This window comes from Copidosoma floridanum, unplaced genomic scaffold (genome assembly GCF_036245765.1).
Source record: "Copidosoma floridanum isolate Cflo_tuat_1 unplaced genomic scaffold, Cflo_Japanese_pri ptg000021l, whole genome shotgun sequence".
In the NCBI taxonomy this organism is placed as follows: Eukaryota; Metazoa; Arthropoda; class Insecta; order Hymenoptera; family Encyrtidae; genus Copidosoma; species Copidosoma floridanum.
Window position 1 is genome coordinate 23,140,825 of NW_028321898.1, and position 21,335 is coordinate 23,162,159.

Consider the following 21,335-nt stretch of genomic DNA (forward strand, 5'->3'; position numbering starts at 1 on the left):
ATAATTCTATAATTAATTACAACCATTGACTTTTACAAATTTGAGCCTTTAATATGGAGTTTTATAAATAATTATATCGACATCATCACGTGTATACTGTGAATGATAATGTTGTTCAAATAAATTCATACTTCTTAAAATAAAGTATATATGCAATAAATTCACTTTCTCGCATGTTTATAATATTATTTAGTTTTTCATAATTACGTCTTAACAAAGAATCACAGTGATTTGAATAAAATCATTATTCGGAAGTGGGGCTTTTATTGAATAACAACAGTAGTATAAAAAAATATATCTTAATTACAACAATCAAAGCCATTTTCTCGCTTTTATGTACTAATAGTACTGTGATGGTAGAGTTGCTCAGCTAAAGTTAAATTATTCAAGTCTTTTGAGCTAAGATTATCAAAAATATTACTTAGAACAACTTGAGGAACACTATAATTTACAAGAAATTGCAAAGACGTGCCAGCACTGTCTAGTAAAGGTGCCCGACGTTGGGCTTCGATGAACTGATCCAACAAGATTTCCGCAAACAATGGAAACTCATGTTTGTAATTACTAGTTTCAAAAGCTAGCACCAACTCCTTATTACGACCGTAAGCTGCTAACGCATTACGTTTTTTAACCAATACATCATAAAATGATACGTTATCAAAAATCTTTACCTCTTTCATTTTTGTGACTTCAGTAAAATGTGAAATTTGCAGTTTATCAAAACTCTTACATTTTGATAATATATTAATATTATCTGGGTGAACAATGTTATTTGTTATGGTCAAATAAATAATGTGCCTTAAATAAATTTTAACTACTTCATCAACAACGCACTCATCAAAGTTTTCGACAATATCACAGTGACAATCTTCTGTCAGATCATAATATAATCTAAATTTCTCGTCGCATATGCACGTTTGATTAAAAATATAATAAGCCGGCAACTTTTTGCGGCCATCAACAACGTTAATATTTGCTCCGTATTTTAATAACATTTTTATCATATCAAGATCGCTTGCATTTTTGGTAGCGTAGTGCAAGACTGTAGCATCTTGTCCATTTTTACAATTTACGTCTGCACCATTTACCAATAACGTTAAAACAATATCTTGATTTTTCTTCATGACTGCAATGTGAAGCGGAGACGTAGCTATATCTACAATATAGCTTTGGGCTGAAATTAAATAATTACTTTTCTCCATGGTATTGATGCACACTTTTTTTTCATTGATTAAATAATTTACGAGTTCAGTCTGCTTATGCCATACGGCAAAATGTAAGGCCGTCGTGCCATACTCATCAACCTTATTGACATCTATACCATTGTCGATGATAATTTTCAATAAGCTCAAATCTCCAAATTTCATAATAGACCGTACATGATCAGGCTGCACTTTTGCTCCAATAGAAAAAAGTGTTTTCAGCATTTCAAAATCACTGGATTCAATTGCATAATCAAGTAGTTTTTCACTTTCTTCATTTTCAAAGTTAAAACAGGTGTAGCCGTACTTGAGAAGTAATTTGACCATTCTGATACTGCCATTGTATTTAGCTGGATAAATAAAACTGTCATTCAATTTAAAATCAGAATTTTCCGAAGATACATTGGATAAAATATTTTCAATCAAATCCATGTAGTTTGAACAAGACAGTGTTTCCACTGACAAATTGGAGTTTGCAACATCATCGAGCAGCTGCAAACTGTAAGTGGACAGTGAATTACCGATTTGCTTACATTCTTTAAAATTCATAAAGGCATAAATTAACGCAACTTTATTAGCTGTTACGAGGATGCTTGGTTTGTACTTCAGGATTAACGATGACGTTTCAAAAAAGTGAGATTTTATAGCAATAGACAAAGGAGTTTGGTCGTCAGCATCGGTTTCATCGACGCTAGCACCTTCTTCCAGTAAAAGCCTTGTTACTTCGGTACTGGAACGAGCAGCAAGATGCAGAGGCGTTTGACCTTGCAAATTTTTCAAATTAACATCAACACCATTGTCTATCATAGCTTTTACCAAATCCAACAATCCTGATCTTACGGCAATGTGGAACGGAGTATCGCCGTTGTCTGCTGCGTTGCTCACATCAGCGTTTTTCAGAAACAATTCTTCCGCCAACTCACACCAACCACCTTCAACTGCCAAATGAAAAGCGTTCTTTCCATCCTCTGTTCTCGCTAAAATATCAGCATTGAAATCATTGAAAAGACTCACAATTTTTTTATTCCCCATCCGAACGGCAAGGTGCAGCGGAGTCGTGCCAAAGTGCTCCACAGCTGCATTGACGTTGGCTTGGTGGTCCAGCAACAGTTTCGTTATCATCTCCCCGGCATCTGCAGTCACGGCCAAGTGAAGAGGTGAAAGACCCTCAAATTCCACGTTACACCGGACACATTGCATTCGCAAAGCCTTGTTCAGGCCAACAGCTGCATTCATGTCAGCCCCGCGTGACAGCAAGGCCTGAATTATCTTCGAGCTTCGAACAATGACTGCAATATGCATCGGCATGCAACCTTCAAGGCCTTCCTTGCCAGTGCGCGCGTTGACATCTGCACCATGGCCCAATAGCAGCTGCACTGCTTCGAGGCACTCCTTTTCCACAGCAACGTGAAGCGGACTGTGCATGTACTTATCAGGCAAGTCCACGGCAGACTTGTCCTCGGACAGGAGAAGCTCCAGGGCCTCGACGTTGCCGACGTCGCAAGCTACGTACAAGGGAGTCTGGCCCTCGGGGTTTCGAGCCGTGGCGTGAGCGCCCCGTGCCAACAAGTTGGCAACCATGACGTTGTGCCTGTAGTAGACGGCCGCGTGGAGAGCGTTGCTCCAGGGGACGAGGGTGGCATCGTCACTTGCGTTGACCGGGCAGTTCTGGTTGAGGAGCCACTCTGCGATTTCCAGGTGGCCGTGACTTATTGCGCTGTACAGGAGAGCATGGCACCGTAGCCCGGTCTTAGAGATGTCGATCTTCTCCAAGTTTGTAATTGACTGCACCAGATCAATGTCGTTTGTAAGGATGACATCGAGCAGCCTGCTGAGGAGATTTCGCTGCTCGTGGTGACGGAACAGCTTCTCGTATTTCATCACCGCAGTACTATGTACTTAGCTTTTATTTTGGCCATAAACAAATAAACACAGGGCAATTGTTGGTTATGATGTAATGCTCGATTCACGTTTAGTGTGTTAGATCATAAATGCTTTTCGGACGGATAACAGTAGTTATTGTGAATTTACTAACTACTTATTTCAACCAGATTTTAAACTTACAAGTGAGGACGACAGCATTTCAAATTTGAATAGCCGTATTGCGTATCTCGAAGCACGCAAATATAGACCCTGCACGTCCGCGTCGTCCGCGATTTTTCACCTATCTATGAGCATACTGATTTTATCATTCTGGTAAAGAGATCACGGACCACGGTGTACTTAAAGAAACCTGATGTTATGTATAGTAATCTGCACTATTAAGTAGTGCCATAATGGTCGATTTTATTAAATCATTTATTATATACTTATTAACTTATAAGTTAATAAGTAGAATAACTATACTTTTGGAGATAGATTTTCGGGTACAAGATAAACTGTAAATTTGCCGCAGATAACACAGAAAATTTGAACTTCTTATAATCTATCTACAAGATCAGTTGCGGCTGGTTTATAGTTGACAAAGTGTCTCTACTGTGAAAAGTATATTTATTTAGATCAGCGCCATCTAGCGGTCTCAATTTTTTGGCCAAAAGTGGCTCCCAAAATTCTGAATCAGAGCAATCAGGATTAGAGCCATTTAGTAAATTATAAACCAGCCGCAACTCATGTTGCAGCTACAAAATGAAAAAATAATAATACGTGTGTTTTTGGCGGCAAGATAACAATCTATTTTCTACCAAAAAATTGACCTCATATGTGTTTGTACTTTTTAAGATGAATTTTTGAGTAAAAAATAGATTGTTATCTTGCCGCCAAAAACACATGTATTAATTTTTTTTTATTTTATAGCTGCATCATGAGTTGCGGCTGGTTTGTAATTCACTAAATAGCTCTGATCTCAATTGCTCTGTATCAAAAGTTTAGGGCCACTTTTTAGTTCAAAAATCCGTAACGCTAGATGGCGCTGATCCAAACAACCTTTACTCTCTAGTCTCTACTGCAGTAGAGCCACTTTATTAAGTATAAACCAGCCGCAACTGATCTTATAGATAGAAAATAAAAAGTTTTAATTTTCTGTGTTATCTGCGGCAAGTTTAAAGTTTACCACTGAGCCAAAAATCGACATGTAAAAGTATAAATATTCTACTTAAGTATTTTATATGGCTTATAAAATCAACCATATTCACAAACTTACAATACCTTAGATCTTTCACCATTGACTTATGGAAGCACAGGCAGTACAGTATAACGGATTTCCTGACGATACGTCGCCCGCCTTTAAATCTAGTACGATTGTACAAATACCTATAGAGTACTAATCGTCATTAGAAAGTTTTATAACTCAAATCTTATCTGGAATGACTCGTTTCATCACAAGGTAGTTACTTCATTACTTGTAGAAAATGTTCGCTTTATATAGTATTTCGTGAAGTACATACGAAAAATAACATAGCTAGAATTGTTGCCATGTTCTCCCGTAAACTTTTATGATCAAATTATGTATCAAATTTGATCGTCATTTGGTGGCCTTGGGATTTAGGATCTCAAATTCATCACGTTGAGAGACACCGGCACATAATTATATATTTTTAAAAAATACGCAATTAAGTATATATTTGTTTTATATGTAATATATTAATAAATATACATTATTATACTCTGACACAATAATTGCATTATTTACTAATGATTTTATTTCATCTACATGTACAGAATATTTTAAGTAATGCCAAAATAGGAATAATGAATATTTTGATATAAACAATATATTTTTCACCACTCTTTAATTTTTATTAAATTTTGATTTTACAGTTTGACTGAACAGTGATTGGGCATTATTATAATTCTTGCTTGTATCTTTAGTTCTGTTCTTACTGTTGCATCTCTGAGTAAAATGACCTTTTTCCTTACATTTCTCACACGTGCTTTTGAATGCTGGGCAACTCCTTGGAGGATGACTTATTCCACATTTCCAGCATGTCCTTGAAGCACTCGGTGTTGCGTTTTTAGCCTCTGACAAATTCTCATTGACTTTCATTGTAACTTCTTTCATTTTCTCGGTGTTGAGTTCAAATTGCTTGTACAGCATTATCAATTTATCCATATCCAAATCCTTTGCATCGAACATGATTTGTCTCAAATGTTTATCCTTTATATCTAAGATCACCATGTCACGAATCAAACTTTCGGTGAGGTCGCCAAAGTTGCAACTTTTTGCTTTTTCTTTCAAATCAGTGATGTAAGCCTCAACGGATTCATTGTTTCTCTTACGCCTCATGTAAAAATTGTATCGTTCTTCGGTTTCTCTCTTGGGTGGATTAAAGTATTCGTCAAACATTTTGATCAAAATGTCATAATCCATCTTTTCGGATTCACTTTCAAATTGCATGTTCTGCATGGCTTCATGAGCCAGTTTTCCCATTGTATGTAGTAAGAGACATGCTTTCTTCTCACTGTCAGTGCTGTCGTAACCAGCCAACTTCAAAAAGATAAAAAACTCTTGTTTCCACATTTTCCATGTTTTATCCATGGGCTTGGTATTTCTCAATGCTTCGGGAGCTCGAGCATGTGCCTCCATTTTATTGGTGATCGATGGATCAAAAAAATCTATGAAAAGAAATGAAAATATCACATATCAAATGACATACCTATATTAAAAAAGATTTCCAATAAAGTATTGTGCTAAATAACGTTAGTCTCAATTTCGACAGTAGTATTGGGCTGTTACAAACACACAAACACACCTTATAACTGCTTTAAAAAATGTACGAAAAATTTTTAACAAATAAAAAACTCGACTCACTATAACTACACGTACACCTGATGATATAAAGCCCTGCAGCAAGCTATGTGCCACACCACAATGCTCTGGTTTTAGTATTAACGTTTCTTTTATGTACAATAAATAAGTAACACGTAAGTTCAAGAAATAATAAATATTTTGTCAAATAAGTGTTGTTTGTAGTTGTGTTAGTTTTATCTCGTCGTGTACATAACTACATAGATTAGCGTCATGCCGTTCATCCTGCAATGAGTGAATATAAGTGTCAAACGCGACAAAAAAAAAAGAGTGTGTCAGCCAAATACTAACGCCAACATGCAGACACAAAGTCTCGATTCTCGATCACTCAAAATCTACTACGTGATACAAAACAAAATGTATGTAACTTTTATACATGTTGATGCGAATTAAAATACATTGAACTATGTAAATAGTTAAAAAACAGGGTTAAACAAGTAACATAAGGTTGAATAAGTAAATAAAGATTGTTAATAAAATATACCTACTGTATTATTTACTGCTTCTTCAGACCTTAGAATGTGACAGCTTGTGAACTTAGCAAAGAAACGTAGCAAAAGCCAAGAACCACACCTTAATTATTTTGGCACTCTTGTATCACAGAAGTATACTGGTAGTGTAGCTTTGACCAATTGTTTGTGTTTGTTTTGACCTCTTATTGTATGTACATACAGAAAAAAACTACTGATAAGCCCAACCAACGAAGGAAGGCAGCTATACTTACAGCTCTATGCGCGTAGAACTGATGACGACCGAGGGGGGGATTCCCTACTTTAAGTTATTTCTCTGTATCCACATTTGTTATGGGTTTTTAAGGGTGCAGCCCACAACTGTGAGTTTTGAGAGAGTAATTTGTAAATTCCGTTACTAGTCAACTTTTATTATTGTGATCCTTTATTAAAACTTTTTTAATACATCCACTGTTCAAACTACAAATGAATAAAATGTAAAAAAATATATTTTTTTGTACAACTAGACTACACTAAAATGTTTATACATTTTTTAAGCCAGCGTCTCAATTTTTTTTTTATTTAATGAATTTGGACATCAAATACATTCCGTAGATTGGGAAAAAATCTCTAAAAAGTGATTAACATTTCTTAATTTTTTTTGCTGGCTGAACATCAGCAATGTCATCATAACCCAATGTTTTATTAAAATAGATTATTATAGTTTTTAAATCGTTGGTATTCAGAAGCCTTGAAATTTTTTCAACTATAATTTCAGGAAGTTGATAGTTTGTTAGTTTACTAAAAATAGTTATACTTTTTTTTAACAACTTTGCCTTATCCCGTGCTTTTTTTCATTTATCTTGTAGCTTTTGTGCATACAAGGGACATTTTTTTCTATAATCACTTGTTTCAAACGCCTCCATCAAATTTTTGTTTCGACCATATACCTACTATGATGTCAGTACATTGAATTTTGCCGACAACAAATCATAAAACGATACGTTGTTATAAAATTTTTGTTTTTCCATTGTTTTCTGAGGGATATTGCCATGTGGCGGCGCTCGTGAGGGCATGGTGATAAAAAGCGCCAAAGTCAAACTAAATTAAATTTCTAAATTTTTATATATGAGACAGATACAGAGCACGAAAAAAGACTGCAATATACAAAAATAATTTTAAAAAAATAGTTATCATCGTTCTATTCACATATATATATATATATATTTTTTTTTTTTTTATATTATAGTGCTCTACGTCCGGCTCCTTTTTAATAAGGGCACTACTATGGGCACTTAGCACTTTGGAGAAGGAAGGGAAGAGGGATGGGAGGCCTCCCATTACAGGAGGGGGGTAGGGGGAATTAGGCAATGATGCTGCGAGAAGGTCGCCTAAACCCTCCTCGAGGAGCATTGCGTGGTGAAAAAGCACATGTGAAAGACACAGAGGTACTTGCCCGAAAAAGTCGCACTGGCCGGGAATTGAACCACGGTCTCCCGCGTGCCAATCCCCGACCTAGCCGACCGAGCCACCGCGCGCTCATATATATATATATATATATATATATACCAAGAGTTGGCACATGTAAATATGACCTAAAAACCAAACTTTCGATACTTTCTTGATTGACAAGTTCATTTATGTCTAATAAGTAAACAATGTGCTTTCCGAAAATTTCAACTATTTTATCAATATTTTCATTTCTAGTGCTGCATAGTTTGTTGTGTTCGCCCAAAATGAAGCGTGAAAAACGAGTTGAATAATCGACGTAAAATTCTTTTGCTGGAATAAAATCGACCGCGAGTCTCCCGGACCTATTTGGTGAATTAACATCCACATCATGATTTGGTAACAGTTTTAATAAATCAACGCGTTCCTTATCTGGTTCACTGAGAGCATAAGTTAAGGCTGTAGTTTTATTACCGAAAGAAAATTTTTAAAAACCGTATAAATTGATTTGTATCGCTGAAAAACACGTGCATTCATTGAAATCTAATTTTTTTTATTTTTTGAAGCTTCATAAATGTTTCTTATGAAAAAAAAAAAAAAAAAAAAGTAATAACAACAAATCCTACAAACGCCTGTTTAGGCAACCTCGTTTTTTATGTATGATGTAAAATAGCAAGAAAAATTTCATTACTAAAAATTTGTAAACGATACGTAGTACAGCTCTTTGAATACTATTTTATAAACGTACACGTGTCTACGAACATATAAAAGTATGCGAGACTTGGATGATAAATTTGAGAATCAACGATCCGGCCGGCTGTTTGGCGCATATCTGATAAGGCGTTGTATGTACAGATATATAGTCTTTTGGCAAACAGGAGGAAACAAAGCTTCGCCAAAGGCAAAGACATATCAACAGCTGATACGTACATTTATCCCTCTAATTATAAACATCACACGGCCGTGGTACACCGTGTGTTCCAGCTGAAACCAGTTGATCAGTTTCGCGGCCGATTTTTGTGCTCATTATCGCGAGTGCGCTGCAGCTGACAGTAGTGCCATTGAAGTATATATACCTACAAAGTAATATATACCTAGTGAAAATCAGTTAAGTGAATAACCAACAACAATAATTATTATAATTGTATTATCAAGATGATTATTTTTTTTGTTTACGTTGTACATATCTTGAAAAGTGAAAAAAAACCGTTTATAACCGATTGTTAATAATAATTACATTTATTTTCGTTATTTAACGACGTAGTAAAAACCATAAAATTTTAAATTCAGGTTTCACAAATGAAGAAACATAATAATAATAATCACAACTAATGATAACACCGTTGGATGGATTTGGTAATGAGCGCACATGTAGTATGGACCAATGATTATTGTAATTGTCAGTGAAAAGTTGCAGCGGTCGAATTAGGCGTGAGGTATTATAATCGGGGTGAAGTTGCATTCTGATTGGCGTTATACTGTACTTACGATGGCAGCGAGTGAGGTTTCGGTGGTGAAAAACGCCGACGACCAGCGGCAACAGCAAGAGCCGATGATAATTAACGAGGATTGTAGCGGCGACGGGCGGATGCACCAGGGGGGGAGCGATGGCCGTTTTACGTTGAAGGCTTACAAGCGCAGATGGCTCATGATGGCGCTTTTCGTCCTCTACTCCACCACGATTAACGGACAGTGGGTCCAGTATTCCATCATTTCGAATATTGTCACCAGGTATAATAAATAACCATTTTATATATGCATACATGGTCGTGTTTTACCAAAAATACAATCATGTGATTTTATCATTGTAATTCATATTTACACGTACCTATCAACCTATGATGGACCATTAGCGTTCCTTATTCGAAAATATCAGATAGGTGAATCACTGATAAGAAGATATTTATTTTAAAACATGTTTCGAGAAGAAAAAAGTGAACATCATTTCGTCACGCAATATTTGGAAGTATTCGTACGACATTTGTTTTTACATGTTTATCGTGTACATATTATATACTTGTCATGTAAGGGTACGCGGTGATGACGCGTCATTTCGCACTTTTCGAGTCCTGAAAAACGATTGCAAGAGGCATTCAAAGTAACGTATAAAGTCTTTTAAAAATGTCAAGCTTTATAAATTTTGCTAAAAAATGCATAAACTTCCCAAGTTAGGTGTGTAACCGTAGTACACATGCGAAAACACCATGAACGGCTGAATTAATATTATCTTTGAATAAATGAGATTTAAAAACAGTGTTTCTTCTTCTTTAAAATTCAGCCCCAATAACCTGTAGTCGCAACTGCATAGCCAAGTATGAATTATTTATTCATGGCAAAGCCCCACACTTTTTCCCCGAATCTTAATCATATTCTTTCCACGGCATGTCTCCATATTTATGTAGATACTACAACGTGTCCTCGTTCGCGGTCGACTGCAGCGCCATGTCGTACATGTTCTACTACGTGCCCTTTGTTTTCCCGGCCTCCTGGTTATCCGAACGCTTCGGTGTCCGCAAGACGCTGATTCTAGGCAGCGTCCTCAGCTGCTCGGGGGCTTGGATCAAAAGCTACGCCACCACGCCCCGGAGCTTTCACGTTGCGCTCGTTGGGCAATCCGTCGTCGCTACCACTCAGGTACACACATTTTTGCATGATATGGACACGATCGGTATTAGATATATTATTTATAAATTTACGGTTGTGGGGGTCTCTTTTATATGGATATATGGCTTTTGCGTATAGGCACTGATGTTGCCGATCCCAGGGAGACTGGCCGCCAAGTGGTTCGGATCCCACGAGTTGTCGACGGCCACGTCGATCGGCGTGTTCGGCACCCAACTGGGCATCGCCGTGTCGTTTCTTTTACCACCGATGATGGTGGGCAATCACGAGGATCCACGGAAGATCGGCCGAGATCTGGCCAACCTCTCCCACGCCGCAGCCATAGCCGCGAGCTTTACTCTTCTCGCGGTGGTACTGCGTGAGTTGAGCTCAAAGATATACTTATTATATATACAATGAGCTGAAAAACGAGGGGCTGTGCAGTGGCAGTGTTGGGTGTATATTATATTATAAAAACGCCTACGCGTTGATATGCGTTGGGTTGATATGCGTTGTTTTCGTCCCAATGAAAAGTGTTTCAGGAGGAACCCGAGTTGCCACCGAGCGAGACGCGGGCTTTTCAGAAGGCCAAGGAAGAGGGCAAAGTCTCGGCGGGTGGTGGGTCGAAGGAGGGATTTTTGCAGCCAATCGGGAGGCTCCTGGGCGATCATCGGAGCTTTTTCATCCTGTGCCATTCTTACGGGCTCAGCATCGGGGTTCTCAACGCCGTGGCCACGCTGCTCAATCAAATGTTCCTCGCGCGCTTCGAGGTAGTACCTACATGCTACAAATATATAATTATGCGACCTACACAAGAGTTTGCAATTCGATGAAATGAGTTTTGGTGTTGCGCTCTGCAGAACGGAGAAGAGGACGCAGGAAGGATTGGCTTGCTGATGATAGTGGCGGGCATGGTGGGGTCCGTACTTTTTGGCGCTGTGCTCGACAAAACGCACAAGTTCAAGTGAGTGGATGGTGCTTTTTATCCCGACGGGATGAAATATGTATGTACCATATAATTTGGCAGAACACGGGGATAAAGTGAATAAGGTGACATTTTTTTGACCAAGGAATATGGCACTTTCTTCGCGTGCCGGTGCATTTTTTTTTTTTTTTTTTTTTTTTTTTTTTTTTTTTTTTTTTTTTTTTTTTTTTTTTTTTTTTTGGAGATATAGTCCAAACTGCTCTGCCTGGCGAAAAACCAGCTTTTCACGCCAAGAAACAAAGTGAAACAATTGACAAAGTGATCGTATTGAATTTATTTGACACCAAATCAACCAAACTATTCACAACACGATATTTAGAGGGAAATTTTTTTTTCTATAAATATTAAGCGCCACATACATTTCAAATGTTAATTAAAGTTGAACATGCAAAATGTTTGCAATCAAATACTTTCACTATTTTTTTCTTCTAAAATTGCTGTTTCCGAAAACAAAAACCCTATTATATATGTACAAATATACACGGTTTTATTTAAGTAACACTTGGAAAAAAATTGCATTGAAACGGTATCAGTACAATATACCTACTAATTCTGGGCATAGAAAAGAAAAAAAAAACAAAGAAGCAAAGTCTGTTTTGCAGAGGTAACAACGCATCATCATTTTATTATTACAGAGAAACCACTGTTGCGGTGTATTTCTCAACGCTATGCGGCCAAATCCTCTTCGCCGCGGCCATGATCCTCAGGATGAAGCGGATGGTCTACGTGGCCGCGACTTTTTTGGGGTACCCACTATGAGTACTTAAATATATATATATATATTAAAAAAAAAAAAAAGATTTTACCTAACACTTTTTGCCCAAAGGTTCTTCATGTCCGGCTACTTGGCTCTGGGCTACGAGATGGCGGCCGAGTACACTTACCCCGAGTCCGAGAGCAACACCGCGGGTATCCTTAACGTCGCGAACAACGTCTACGGGATCGTCCTCGTGGTTACCCTGTCTCGGCTCATGGAGGCTTACGGTGACGTGCCGGCCCACGCTGGTCTTTGCTTTGTTCTGTTGGTCGGCCTCGTCCTGACTGTTGCGACCAAGGACGAGCAGAGACGACAAGACGCTCGCAGGACTATGGCTGCTGATTGCAGATAGTGAACTTGGGGACATTTTTTTTTTATTTTATTTTTTTTATTAGGTTTTGTCATTAGTTTTGTTGCTTCTTTTATAATTTATCAAATAAATGCGATTATTTTTCTCTTAAGGTAAACGATCATTCATGTGCATTCCCTACTGATTGATATTTTGTAATCACATATGTAGTTTCATCTGTATTATTTACACTTGTAAAGTCACTTGAAATTCTACTTGGAATTCCACATGGGATTTTGGATTGGAAACTCCAAGAGTCATTCCAAGTGGAATTACAAATGACCACTGAAGATACATTTTTTCCTTTTTTAAAATAGTTAAAATTGAAATTTCAAGCAGTATAATGGCCATGGTAGGTGTTATCATTCATATAGTAACACCAAATAAGAGGGGTTCAAGTATTTGTTCTCAGATTTCGAAAAAATAGATTTTTTTATTTTTCGTTCAAATTTTCTTGAAATGACTTGAACCCCTCTTATTTGGTGTTACTATATGGATGATAACACCTTCTATGGCCATTATACTGCTTGAAATTTCAATTTTAATTATTTTAAAAAAGGAAAAAATGTACCTTTAGTGGTCATTTGTAATTCCACTTGGAATGCCACTTGCAATGACACTTGGAGTTTCCAATCCAAAATCCCATGTGGAATTCCAAGTGACTTTACAAGTGTAAATACAGATGGAATTACATATGTGATTACAAAATATCAATCAGTAGGGTTGTTCATCAATAGATTACTGAAAGTAAAAAATGACTGGTGTAAATGTTTCTCAAATATTCACTCTGCAAAAACAGGAATAACGAATATCCGCAAATATACACTAAGTTTGATACTTCATGTCAAGAGAAAGTTACAGAGTTTTAATCAAGGAAAAAAAAAACAAACTCCAGTAACAAATAATCTTTATTTTACAAATTTTCTTAGGTAAATTACTATTTATATAACATGATTTCTCTGTCTGACCTTCATCCATACCAACGTGTAAGTTCAAGTTACCAATCTGAAATCTTTTTTTGGTGAGCAAAAGTGAGGATCCTCCTATTCTTAAACTTTTTCTGCATCTGTACTTGCTTGTGTCTGGGCTTTAGTTTGCACATAACGTGGAGTACACCCTCTCTGGCAAAATAATAACAACCTTTGCAACGCAGAATTAGGTTGCCTTTAACTTTTAGTCCACATACTTGATTGAAGCAAACTACTGTTGGTGCAAGAAAATTAGTTGGTCCTAATGTCGATGACAGATAATTCACAGGCTTGCCAGGGCTCTGGTAATGGTTTGTGTTCAATATTGAAAACCGACTGCAAGTGTGATGGATTCCTCTGCTGTTACAAGGTGGCAGTGTCGGGGGCGTCAAGATATTCCTCACACAATTCCTCACTGTCGCTTGAAAGCTTTTGAACAATGAAAAATTCATTTTGCTGGAAAATTAGAACATGTTATCTTTCCTAGCAGAAACACTCTCTTATGCGTAATGTAAACAATAACAAGAGAATAAATCAGTAATATCCCAACATGTATAAAGGATCATAAATGTAATCCAACTACCTTAGTTATCGATAAATTTTTTACAAGATCGTTCGATCCTATTCAATAAAATAAACTTTGACAGTTACAAACACATAATATTGAGTGTCGATTACGAGTGTTTTAACCTCCAATACTATTGACTACTCCAAAAAAAACACACTGCGTTCAGCGCTCCTACAAAGCAACTAAAATTGTCATTGTTGATGTTGATGCGTTGAGGTTAGGTTCACACATGCAAATTTGCAGAAGAAATCAAGCAATCGATGTCGAACAAAGTTTCAAAATAAGCCGGCCTTGGAGGCTGGAGTAATTTTCGTTTGAACAATCAAAAGTGACGAACTAGTGTAGTATTTAAAATCCATATAATTTTGTAAAATTAGACTTGAAGCAAAATGTTGCGCACCGTTCGAAGTTTGTTGCAGCTGAACGTGAGTTTGTACAATTGGCATTCGAACGATGTTTACTTTGATTTTGATCCAGAATTTTGTTTTAGAATTCTCTTGTGAAAGTAAGCAGCAGATCTCTGAATTTGATTCCCATTGTTGTAGAGCAAACTGGCAGAGGTGAAAGAGCTTACGACATCTATTCAAGATTGCTCAAAGAAAGGATTATCTGTTTGATGGGCCCAGTAAGTTGTTCAGAATTTCATCAAAATCACTGTGCTGTACTACTTGTTTATTTACAGGTAACGGATGACATATCGTCCCTTGTGGTTGCCCAGTTGCTGTTCCTTCAGTCAGAGAGTAGTAAAAAGCCAATACACTTGTACATAAACTCCCCAGGTGGTGTAGTGACAGCTGGCCTTGGTATTTACGATACGATGCAGTATGTGCTCCCACCGGTGGCAACCTGGTGCGTTGGACAGGCGTGTTCGATGGCTAGCTTATTACTAGCAGCTGGTGAGCCTGGCATGCGACACGCATTGCCAAACGCCAGGATAATGATCCATCAGCCGTCCGGGGGCGTTCAGGGCCAAGCCACAGATATTAGGATACAGGCGGAAGAGATTCTCAAACTCAAGAGTCAGATAAACAAACTTTATGCTAAACACACTGGAACGGATATTCAAGAAATAGGTAAGAGTTGTTGAGTGTGAGAAATAGTTTTTGTTTTGTGATTTCTGTTTTGAAACGCGTTTTTGTATTGTTTTAGAAACTAACATGGAAAGAGATAAGTTTATGTCGCCAATCGAAGCCAAAGAATTTGGTTTGATAGACAAAGTTTTAGAGCATCCTCTGCAGGAACGTGAAGAACCGCCGCCTGTAGGCTCGGACAAAATAACGACGAGTACTACGGTATGAGTTCAAGGCAGTGAATGTTGAATGATTGGAAAAATTTTTGGCGGGTGAGATGTTTTAAAATAAAAATGTACAATAGTTTGTTATGAAATGTTTTTATTGTTATTTATTTAATAATGATAATATATGTTATTAACGTATTGTTTTATAAAATTACGTTATCAATTGCAGTCGAGAAATATTGATTCTTATACCTTACTTAGTTTATTTCTTAGAGTGTAACAATGTATGAAACGAATGAAAATCATTTTCGAGGGCCATGCAAATGATGGTATTATCTATAAAAAAAATGCACATCACAATTTTTCGAGTCCTCTATTGCACCAACATAGCAAGTACTGTTTTTTTGAAATTTTTATGAAATAAGTACACCACGAAAACTTTTTAAATTTCAAACGATAAATTTTATTTACAAGAAACAATTCTTAACATTAAGTACAAACAAAATTACGTACAATGCCAATGTAGCAAAAAATAGTTTGGAAGCACTTTGGATCACCGGAGATCTTTTTAAAATATCACTAATTTTTCGATTTCCTCAAAACAATCACGTTTACAAAAACTAATTTAGAAAATAGAAAGCAAGAAATCCGAGCCCCGCTGAATACACCGAATTCTCCACAAGTAGAGGAAAAAAAGTAAAATGTAAAAAACCACAACGCTTCCTCACTGCGGGCAGATCTGCGCGTGGGCGAGCAAAAGAATGTCCTTCTTCTCCTTGGGAAAGCGCAGTTCCCGACCGGCCAGTCTGGCAGTCTCCAGCTCCCTCTCGGCAAGATCTAGCTCCATGGCCACGACCCCACCGCCGCTCTCGTGTTCCCGGGCGACCCAGTCGAGGGCCATCTGGCTGCGCATGTCGTCGTCGGGAGCGCGGTTGCTGTAGTGGGCCACTACCTCCTGTCTGCTGCACTGGCGCTCGCGCATCGCCTTCAGGGAGCCGTTCCAGTGCAGGAGCTGAAAGACCGTCATCAGCTCTTGGAATTCCAGCATTGTCCGGCCTTTACTGGACTCGAGCATGAACCGGAAGGCTCCGATTCCGGTGTTTGGGTCCTCGTTGTCGTCACCTTCGCTCTGAAATACATCAGTGGATTTCCGGAGTATACTAACGCGCACAATCTCAACATTTACGTTTAAATTGAGCTGTACGCCTGCTATTCTCCTGAAGTAAATCTTTTTTAGTTTTCGTCCTTAAATCGTTCCTTTAGCATGTATTGAATAAAGTTTTTTTTTTACCATGCTGTCAACTATACTGATTCAGGAGGTGTTCCACTAACAGTAACAACGCGCGATTTAATTGCGCACAGTTTTGGAAGGCGTGTTTGAAAATTACCATTTGTTACCTGGATCCCTTCGTTCCAAAAACGTACTGATAAATTTGACATAGGTTGTTGAAACAACAGTGTACCCGATCCATATAACCAGTAAACATTTCATTGAAATTTTGGAACAATAGGTCCAGGTGGAAAAAACACACACGATCTACAGACTTTGTTGAGCTACCAAAGCCCAACGAGTGTACTCGACGCATCAAACGTGAAAAATGACGAACAAACCTATCTTCATACACTCAAGCTCGCATAATCTTGCTCATGAACAACAACATAAACGACATTTGCGATTCCCTATGTTTGTGTTGACATACACATCATACATTGCCGATACTACTCTGCATCATATATATTAACAAAACTGGATCAGACTGCGTAGTAGGTGGACAAAATAGGTTTGCTCGTCAAAAGTACCTCGAGAGTCTCCAGCAAGCCTTGCCAAGGAAAAACATGCATACCTCGGACGGAGCCCCGTTACCGCTGCTAGGGTTGGAAAAGCTGGCCCTGGCTTCAGCCACGGCCTTCTCGATGAAATCATCGGTGATCTTCCGCGACGGGTGCTCGTTGAAGACGGAGTTCATGAGGGCGATCTTCGCGGCGGACCTGCGCGCCTCGGCTTTGGTCGGGCAGTTTTGGAAGCTGCCGAAGCACGAGCCGCCCGGCAGAGTGACGTAGCAGACGTAAGGCGGACTCGAGCCCGGCACCGACTCGTAAATCACCAGGGCGCCGTTACGCAGCTCCGTGCCCCGGCTCTGCTTCATTTGCCAAAAGTCTTGCAGTGCTTCGACCACGTCGACTGGAAATCAACGACGACGACCACGCGTCATTGGGGTATTTTTGTAAAATGTCGAAGGGCTCGTATACCTTTCCTGTAACCTTGGGAGTGCTTTGTGTAGCTGTTGACAACGGCGTCGACGGCTTCTTTCAGGACTTGTTTGGCTCTCGCGTCGACCAGACCCCCGGCACCGACCATGTCGTCCAGTCGGGACTTGTTTGATTTAACATTCTGCATGGCTGACGAGCTGATCTGGTTACTTATACCTTGTCAATACTTCAATGCGGCTGGAAAAAAAAGAACCAACCAACTCTTCCCAATTAGCCCCTTTACCCGAGGAGCCTAACTCTGGGTGTCAGCCTATACACCCAAGCTCGAACCCGCGCCGATATTGTACACTTACCTACAGTTATATCTGTCCTTCCAGTTATAGTCCATCACCTTATGGTCCAGAAGGACAGATATGGTAAGTGTACCTCAGATCAGCACCAAACTATCTGTGCTACAATCGTACCAAAAATAATACTTGTATGCAAAAATTTAAGGGAATTGTACTTTTTTACCCTTGTGCATTGAGGCATAACCGTACGAGAAAGAAAAAGCCCCCTCGCCCCAGTGGGTTTTATCATGTATCCACGTATTGTACTACTTGAAATTTATACATCAAATGGACACGCATATATACTACCTTTAAGACAGCGCACCTGCGACCCAAGGGCTTTGAGAAGTACGACATCAACAAACCAGGGCCCACACCGAGCCTCTCCCACCACACGCAGCTCCGCGGTTTTTGCACCTGAGAGGGGAAAAAAAAGAGTTAAACCTTTACACCAGTCTGTAGTATATAGTTGAAAAAAAAAGAAGAGGAAACCCCAAGAGAAATACGTAATTGAGCAAAAATTTACCTTCCTCTTACTCACAAATTCCAGGATATGGGCCTTATCGTGGGAAGAAGAAAAAAAAAAAAATAAAAAATAAGAAGAGGCAAGAGAGCGCTGGGAAAGGAGGGCGTCTATGTCTGCAGTACACTTGCGAAGGACTCGATCAATTCACCGTTTTGGGTCCCCCTCGCACAAAGTAGTCCCTTCGCTGAGGTGCCATCAAACAAAACAATCAGAGGGGAAAAATTTAGTAGGTATCGCGAAACAAAACTACAAGGTAAATATCGAAGCTCACGCAGCTCGCGAAATATACACTATCCCGTGTATCGCTGCCGTCGGTCGGGTCAACAACTACAGCATCAGAGATAAAGAGAGAGAGAGCGCGCAGTGGCTCGGTATATGTATAAGGACTGTAAGGCCCCTCGCGTGGTATATATAGATGTAAGATGTACGCACGTTATTGAGAGGGAAGAGGACAAGGAAGGGGCCCGAGCAACTTCTCTCTCTTTCTTTCTCTGTGAGGGCCGAGGGGACCTAGTGGTGGGGGAAAACAGATCCGCGACCAGTGGAGTGTAGTTGTTTTATATGCATATTATGCCTATAGGGGTAAATGACCCAATTACTGCGCACTGAAATTTTTGATTGTACTAAATTTCTCATTTCTCAATGTTTTTCGATGTAAATTGAACCAGTTTTACTTAATCTTTATCTGCAGCATCTTGGCAACAATTGCAATAAATTATGCACTGTAAGTGTATATATGCTACAGCTCTATATGTTAGGGCTGAAAGCAACATAATAACCGTAGACACCATCTCGTTTCGCAGATATACGGATATAATACGCGTCAGCGGCTGAATAAAAGAGACAGTGTAAATGTTAAACTGTTGTTGATCGTATTTTCTTTCTCGAGACTATTATATATGCTTAACAAAAAGATTTGCGTATTATGAAGATGAAATGAAATTCCAATTGGCTTTGATTTCAACAAAATTTTCGGCAATAGATACATAAAACGTACGATATGGGCCACTCAAGAAAAAGTTTTCGATTTTATTACAGTTCTGATTTCTTGTCATTTCATGATAACTTATAAATTTTCAATACTTTCGAGTTAACGCTTACAGGATACTTGTGACGAGGGTAAATCGAGATATTTAATTTAAGATTCAAGTCAATTGTAAAAATCTTTAGTTCAAAGATGAAGATAGAATTAGAAAGATTTCAGCAAATATATTCTAGTAGGAAGTATATTAGTAAAGTTTATTATTATTATTTTTTTTTATAATTCACATTCACGCAAACGTGGTAACGAATCGAACGAAATTATGAGATTGGAAAAAAAAAACCAGTGCCAATTAATTTCTCCCTCTTATATCTTTTCCTCACCTTGGTATTTTTGATTGCAGAATATTTCAAAATAGCGATGTTGGGTACATATCTCAATATAAAGTAAACGAGTCTTGTTGGATGAAAATCGGTTGAGAGAAATCCTGAGATGTTAAATGTCCATACTTGTATTCAGCCGAGCAGACATTTTTTTTTTTCACAACTTGACCCAATGAAAATTTTTGTACAAAATTTTTCAATACACTTTTTAAGTAGTTGTGACAATTTCGAACGAACCCGCCTCCAATGAAATCAAGGCAAGAGTCGAGCCACGCACGGGCAGGGGCGGCAGAGCCGCTGATACGTCAAGCGCGTATGGCCCCACAGGATACCCCCCAATGGTCGATCGACAATCGCCAAAACAAAGGGCTCCGTTTTCCCCTCCTAGCCGCTCTTGCCTTTTTTTAAACGTTTTCCGGGGGTCTGGGTTTTTCCCCTGTAACAGCCTGCAAAAAGCTACCCGAGGTCTCCCACACGGCGATCGCCCGACGCGTTTGCTCGCTTGGCCCTTACTTACGGCGTAGAAAGAAGGTCCGCTGCAAGCATCGCTCACTGGACTCGACACTCCTACAGGAAATCGCACAAGCAGACCTCGGGTATTGTACAGCAAAGTTAATAATACTTATTTCACGGTATAATTACCAATACTTACTCGCGACGCACTCCTTTCATCCTTGGAGACATTGTTGTATTAGAAAGAAAACGCCCAAAGTGTGTATGGGCGGTAACGTATAGTGTTTGTTAAAAACGGTTTGTATGGACTGAAGAAAGTTGACTTGTGTAAATCAAGAATTATCATGCTATATTTTGAGTCAAGAGCACAAGTAAGAAATCGTAAGTGCTCTTCACTTAATCGGTAAACCACGATTTAATTTACAATTTGATTCGTTAATTTAACGGACGGTAAGTCTTATACAAAATGGTCCCTTCAAAATAAACGCGAATACCGTCAGGTCTAAAACTTAGTGCAAAATTTGGACTTTACATAAAAAATAATCTCTCGCGACTTTTCTCCAAAGTTAATACTTGCCGAGATGTTAACTATCCATAAAATTCGAAAAAATGTAAAAATGGCAATTTTCATTCATTTATAACATTTCAAAAATCCAACAATTTGAATATCACTTTTCAAATAATTTTTTTTTTTTTTTTATTTTTTATTTTTTTTTACAATTTATAAAATCATAAGAAATAAATTGGGGAAATGAAAATTCTTTTCGTTTAATGGTGATTAACATGTAAATTAAAAATAAGCAAAGGATTACATTAGAAAAAAGCATGTGTAAAAACAGTTTCAAGACATCATTTTATGTATACATAAAAACGTTCACACCCACACTCACGTGCTTCAGTCATAATTTATTTCGAAAAAGTGTTGAGCACAATGTGTACGGAACGAGTGATAGAAATAACATTTGATATCTCCTCATCGTTATTCTGTCTATTGTTACAGTGCGTGTGGAATCGTGACTGACGTGCACAAAAGCGTGTAGTCTTTTATACGTAAGCCATTTTTATTTATTATTTAAATTTTATTATCAGACAGTAGTTGTTACAAAGTTAGAAAAGCCCGTCAATTGACAGAGTCATGGTCA

General features: G+C 38.3%; 5 protein-coding genes across 7 annotated transcripts; 2 read left to right on the plus strand and 3 right to left on the minus strand.

Annotated features, from left to right (window-relative positions):
- Positions 1-122: 122 nt before the first annotated feature.
- Positions 123-3,344, minus strand: LOC106638857 (uncharacterized). Its single transcript, XM_089594710.1, has 2 exons — positions 3,267-3,344; positions 123-3,105 (listed from the first exon to the last, which is right to left on the minus strand). The coding sequence occupies exon 2, from the start codon at positions 3,081-3,083 to the stop codon at positions 333-335; it is 2,751 nt and encodes a 916-aa protein (XP_089450836.1). The 5' UTR covers positions 3,084-3,105; positions 3,267-3,344; the 3' UTR covers positions 123-332.
- A 1,484-nt stretch (positions 3,345-4,828) lies between these two features.
- Positions 4,829-6,656, minus strand: LOC106638858 (uncharacterized). 3 transcript variants are annotated; one of them, XM_089594716.1, is made up of 2 exons: positions 6,435-6,656; positions 4,829-5,753 (listed from the first exon to the last, which is right to left on the minus strand). In XM_089594716.1, exon 2 carries the CDS (start codon positions 5,722-5,724, stop codon positions 4,930-4,932), a length of 795 nt encoding a protein of 264 aa, XP_089450842.1. In that variant the 5' UTR covers positions 5,725-5,753; positions 6,435-6,656; the 3' UTR covers positions 4,829-4,929. The 3 variants fall into 3 exon arrangements, with proteins under 3 accessions (XP_089450842.1, XP_089450844.1, XP_089450843.1); XM_089594718.1 differs by having other exon boundaries at positions 6,431-6,656; XM_089594717.1 differs by lacking the exon at positions 6,435-6,656 and adding an exon at positions 5,950-6,026.
- A 2,677-nt stretch (positions 6,657-9,333) lies between these two features.
- On the plus strand, positions 9,334-12,589 carry LOC106638859 (choline/ethanolamine transporter flvcr2a-like). The gene is made up of 7 exons (XM_014352233.2): positions 9,334-9,575; positions 10,247-10,478; positions 10,587-10,824; positions 10,980-11,215; positions 11,306-11,409; positions 12,066-12,176; positions 12,257-12,589. Exons 1-7 carry the CDS (start codon positions 9,334-9,336, stop codon positions 12,537-12,539), a joined length of 1,446 nt encoding a protein of 481 aa, XP_014207719.2. The 3' UTR covers positions 12,540-12,589.
- A 1,687-nt stretch (positions 12,590-14,276) lies between these two features.
- On the plus strand, positions 14,277-15,440 carry ClpP (Caseinolytic protease proteolytic subunit). The gene is made up of 4 exons (XM_014352266.2): positions 14,277-14,497; positions 14,563-14,697; positions 14,755-15,145; positions 15,222-15,440. The coding sequence occupies exons 1-4, from the start codon at positions 14,462-14,464 to the stop codon at positions 15,368-15,370; spliced, it is 711 nt and encodes a 236-aa protein (XP_014207752.1). The 5' UTR covers positions 14,277-14,461; the 3' UTR covers positions 15,371-15,440.
- Positions 15,441-16,033: 593 nt separating this feature from the next.
- lft (Limb expression 1 family member lowfat) lies at positions 16,034-17,707 on the minus strand. Its single transcript, XM_089594129.1, has 3 exons — positions 17,560-17,707; positions 17,185-17,491; positions 16,034-16,466 (listed from the first exon to the last, which is right to left on the minus strand). The coding sequence occupies exons 1-3, from the start codon at positions 17,705-17,707 to the stop codon at positions 16,034-16,036; spliced, it is 888 nt and encodes a 295-aa protein (XP_089450255.1).
- Positions 17,708-21,335: the final 3,628 nt, after the last annotated feature.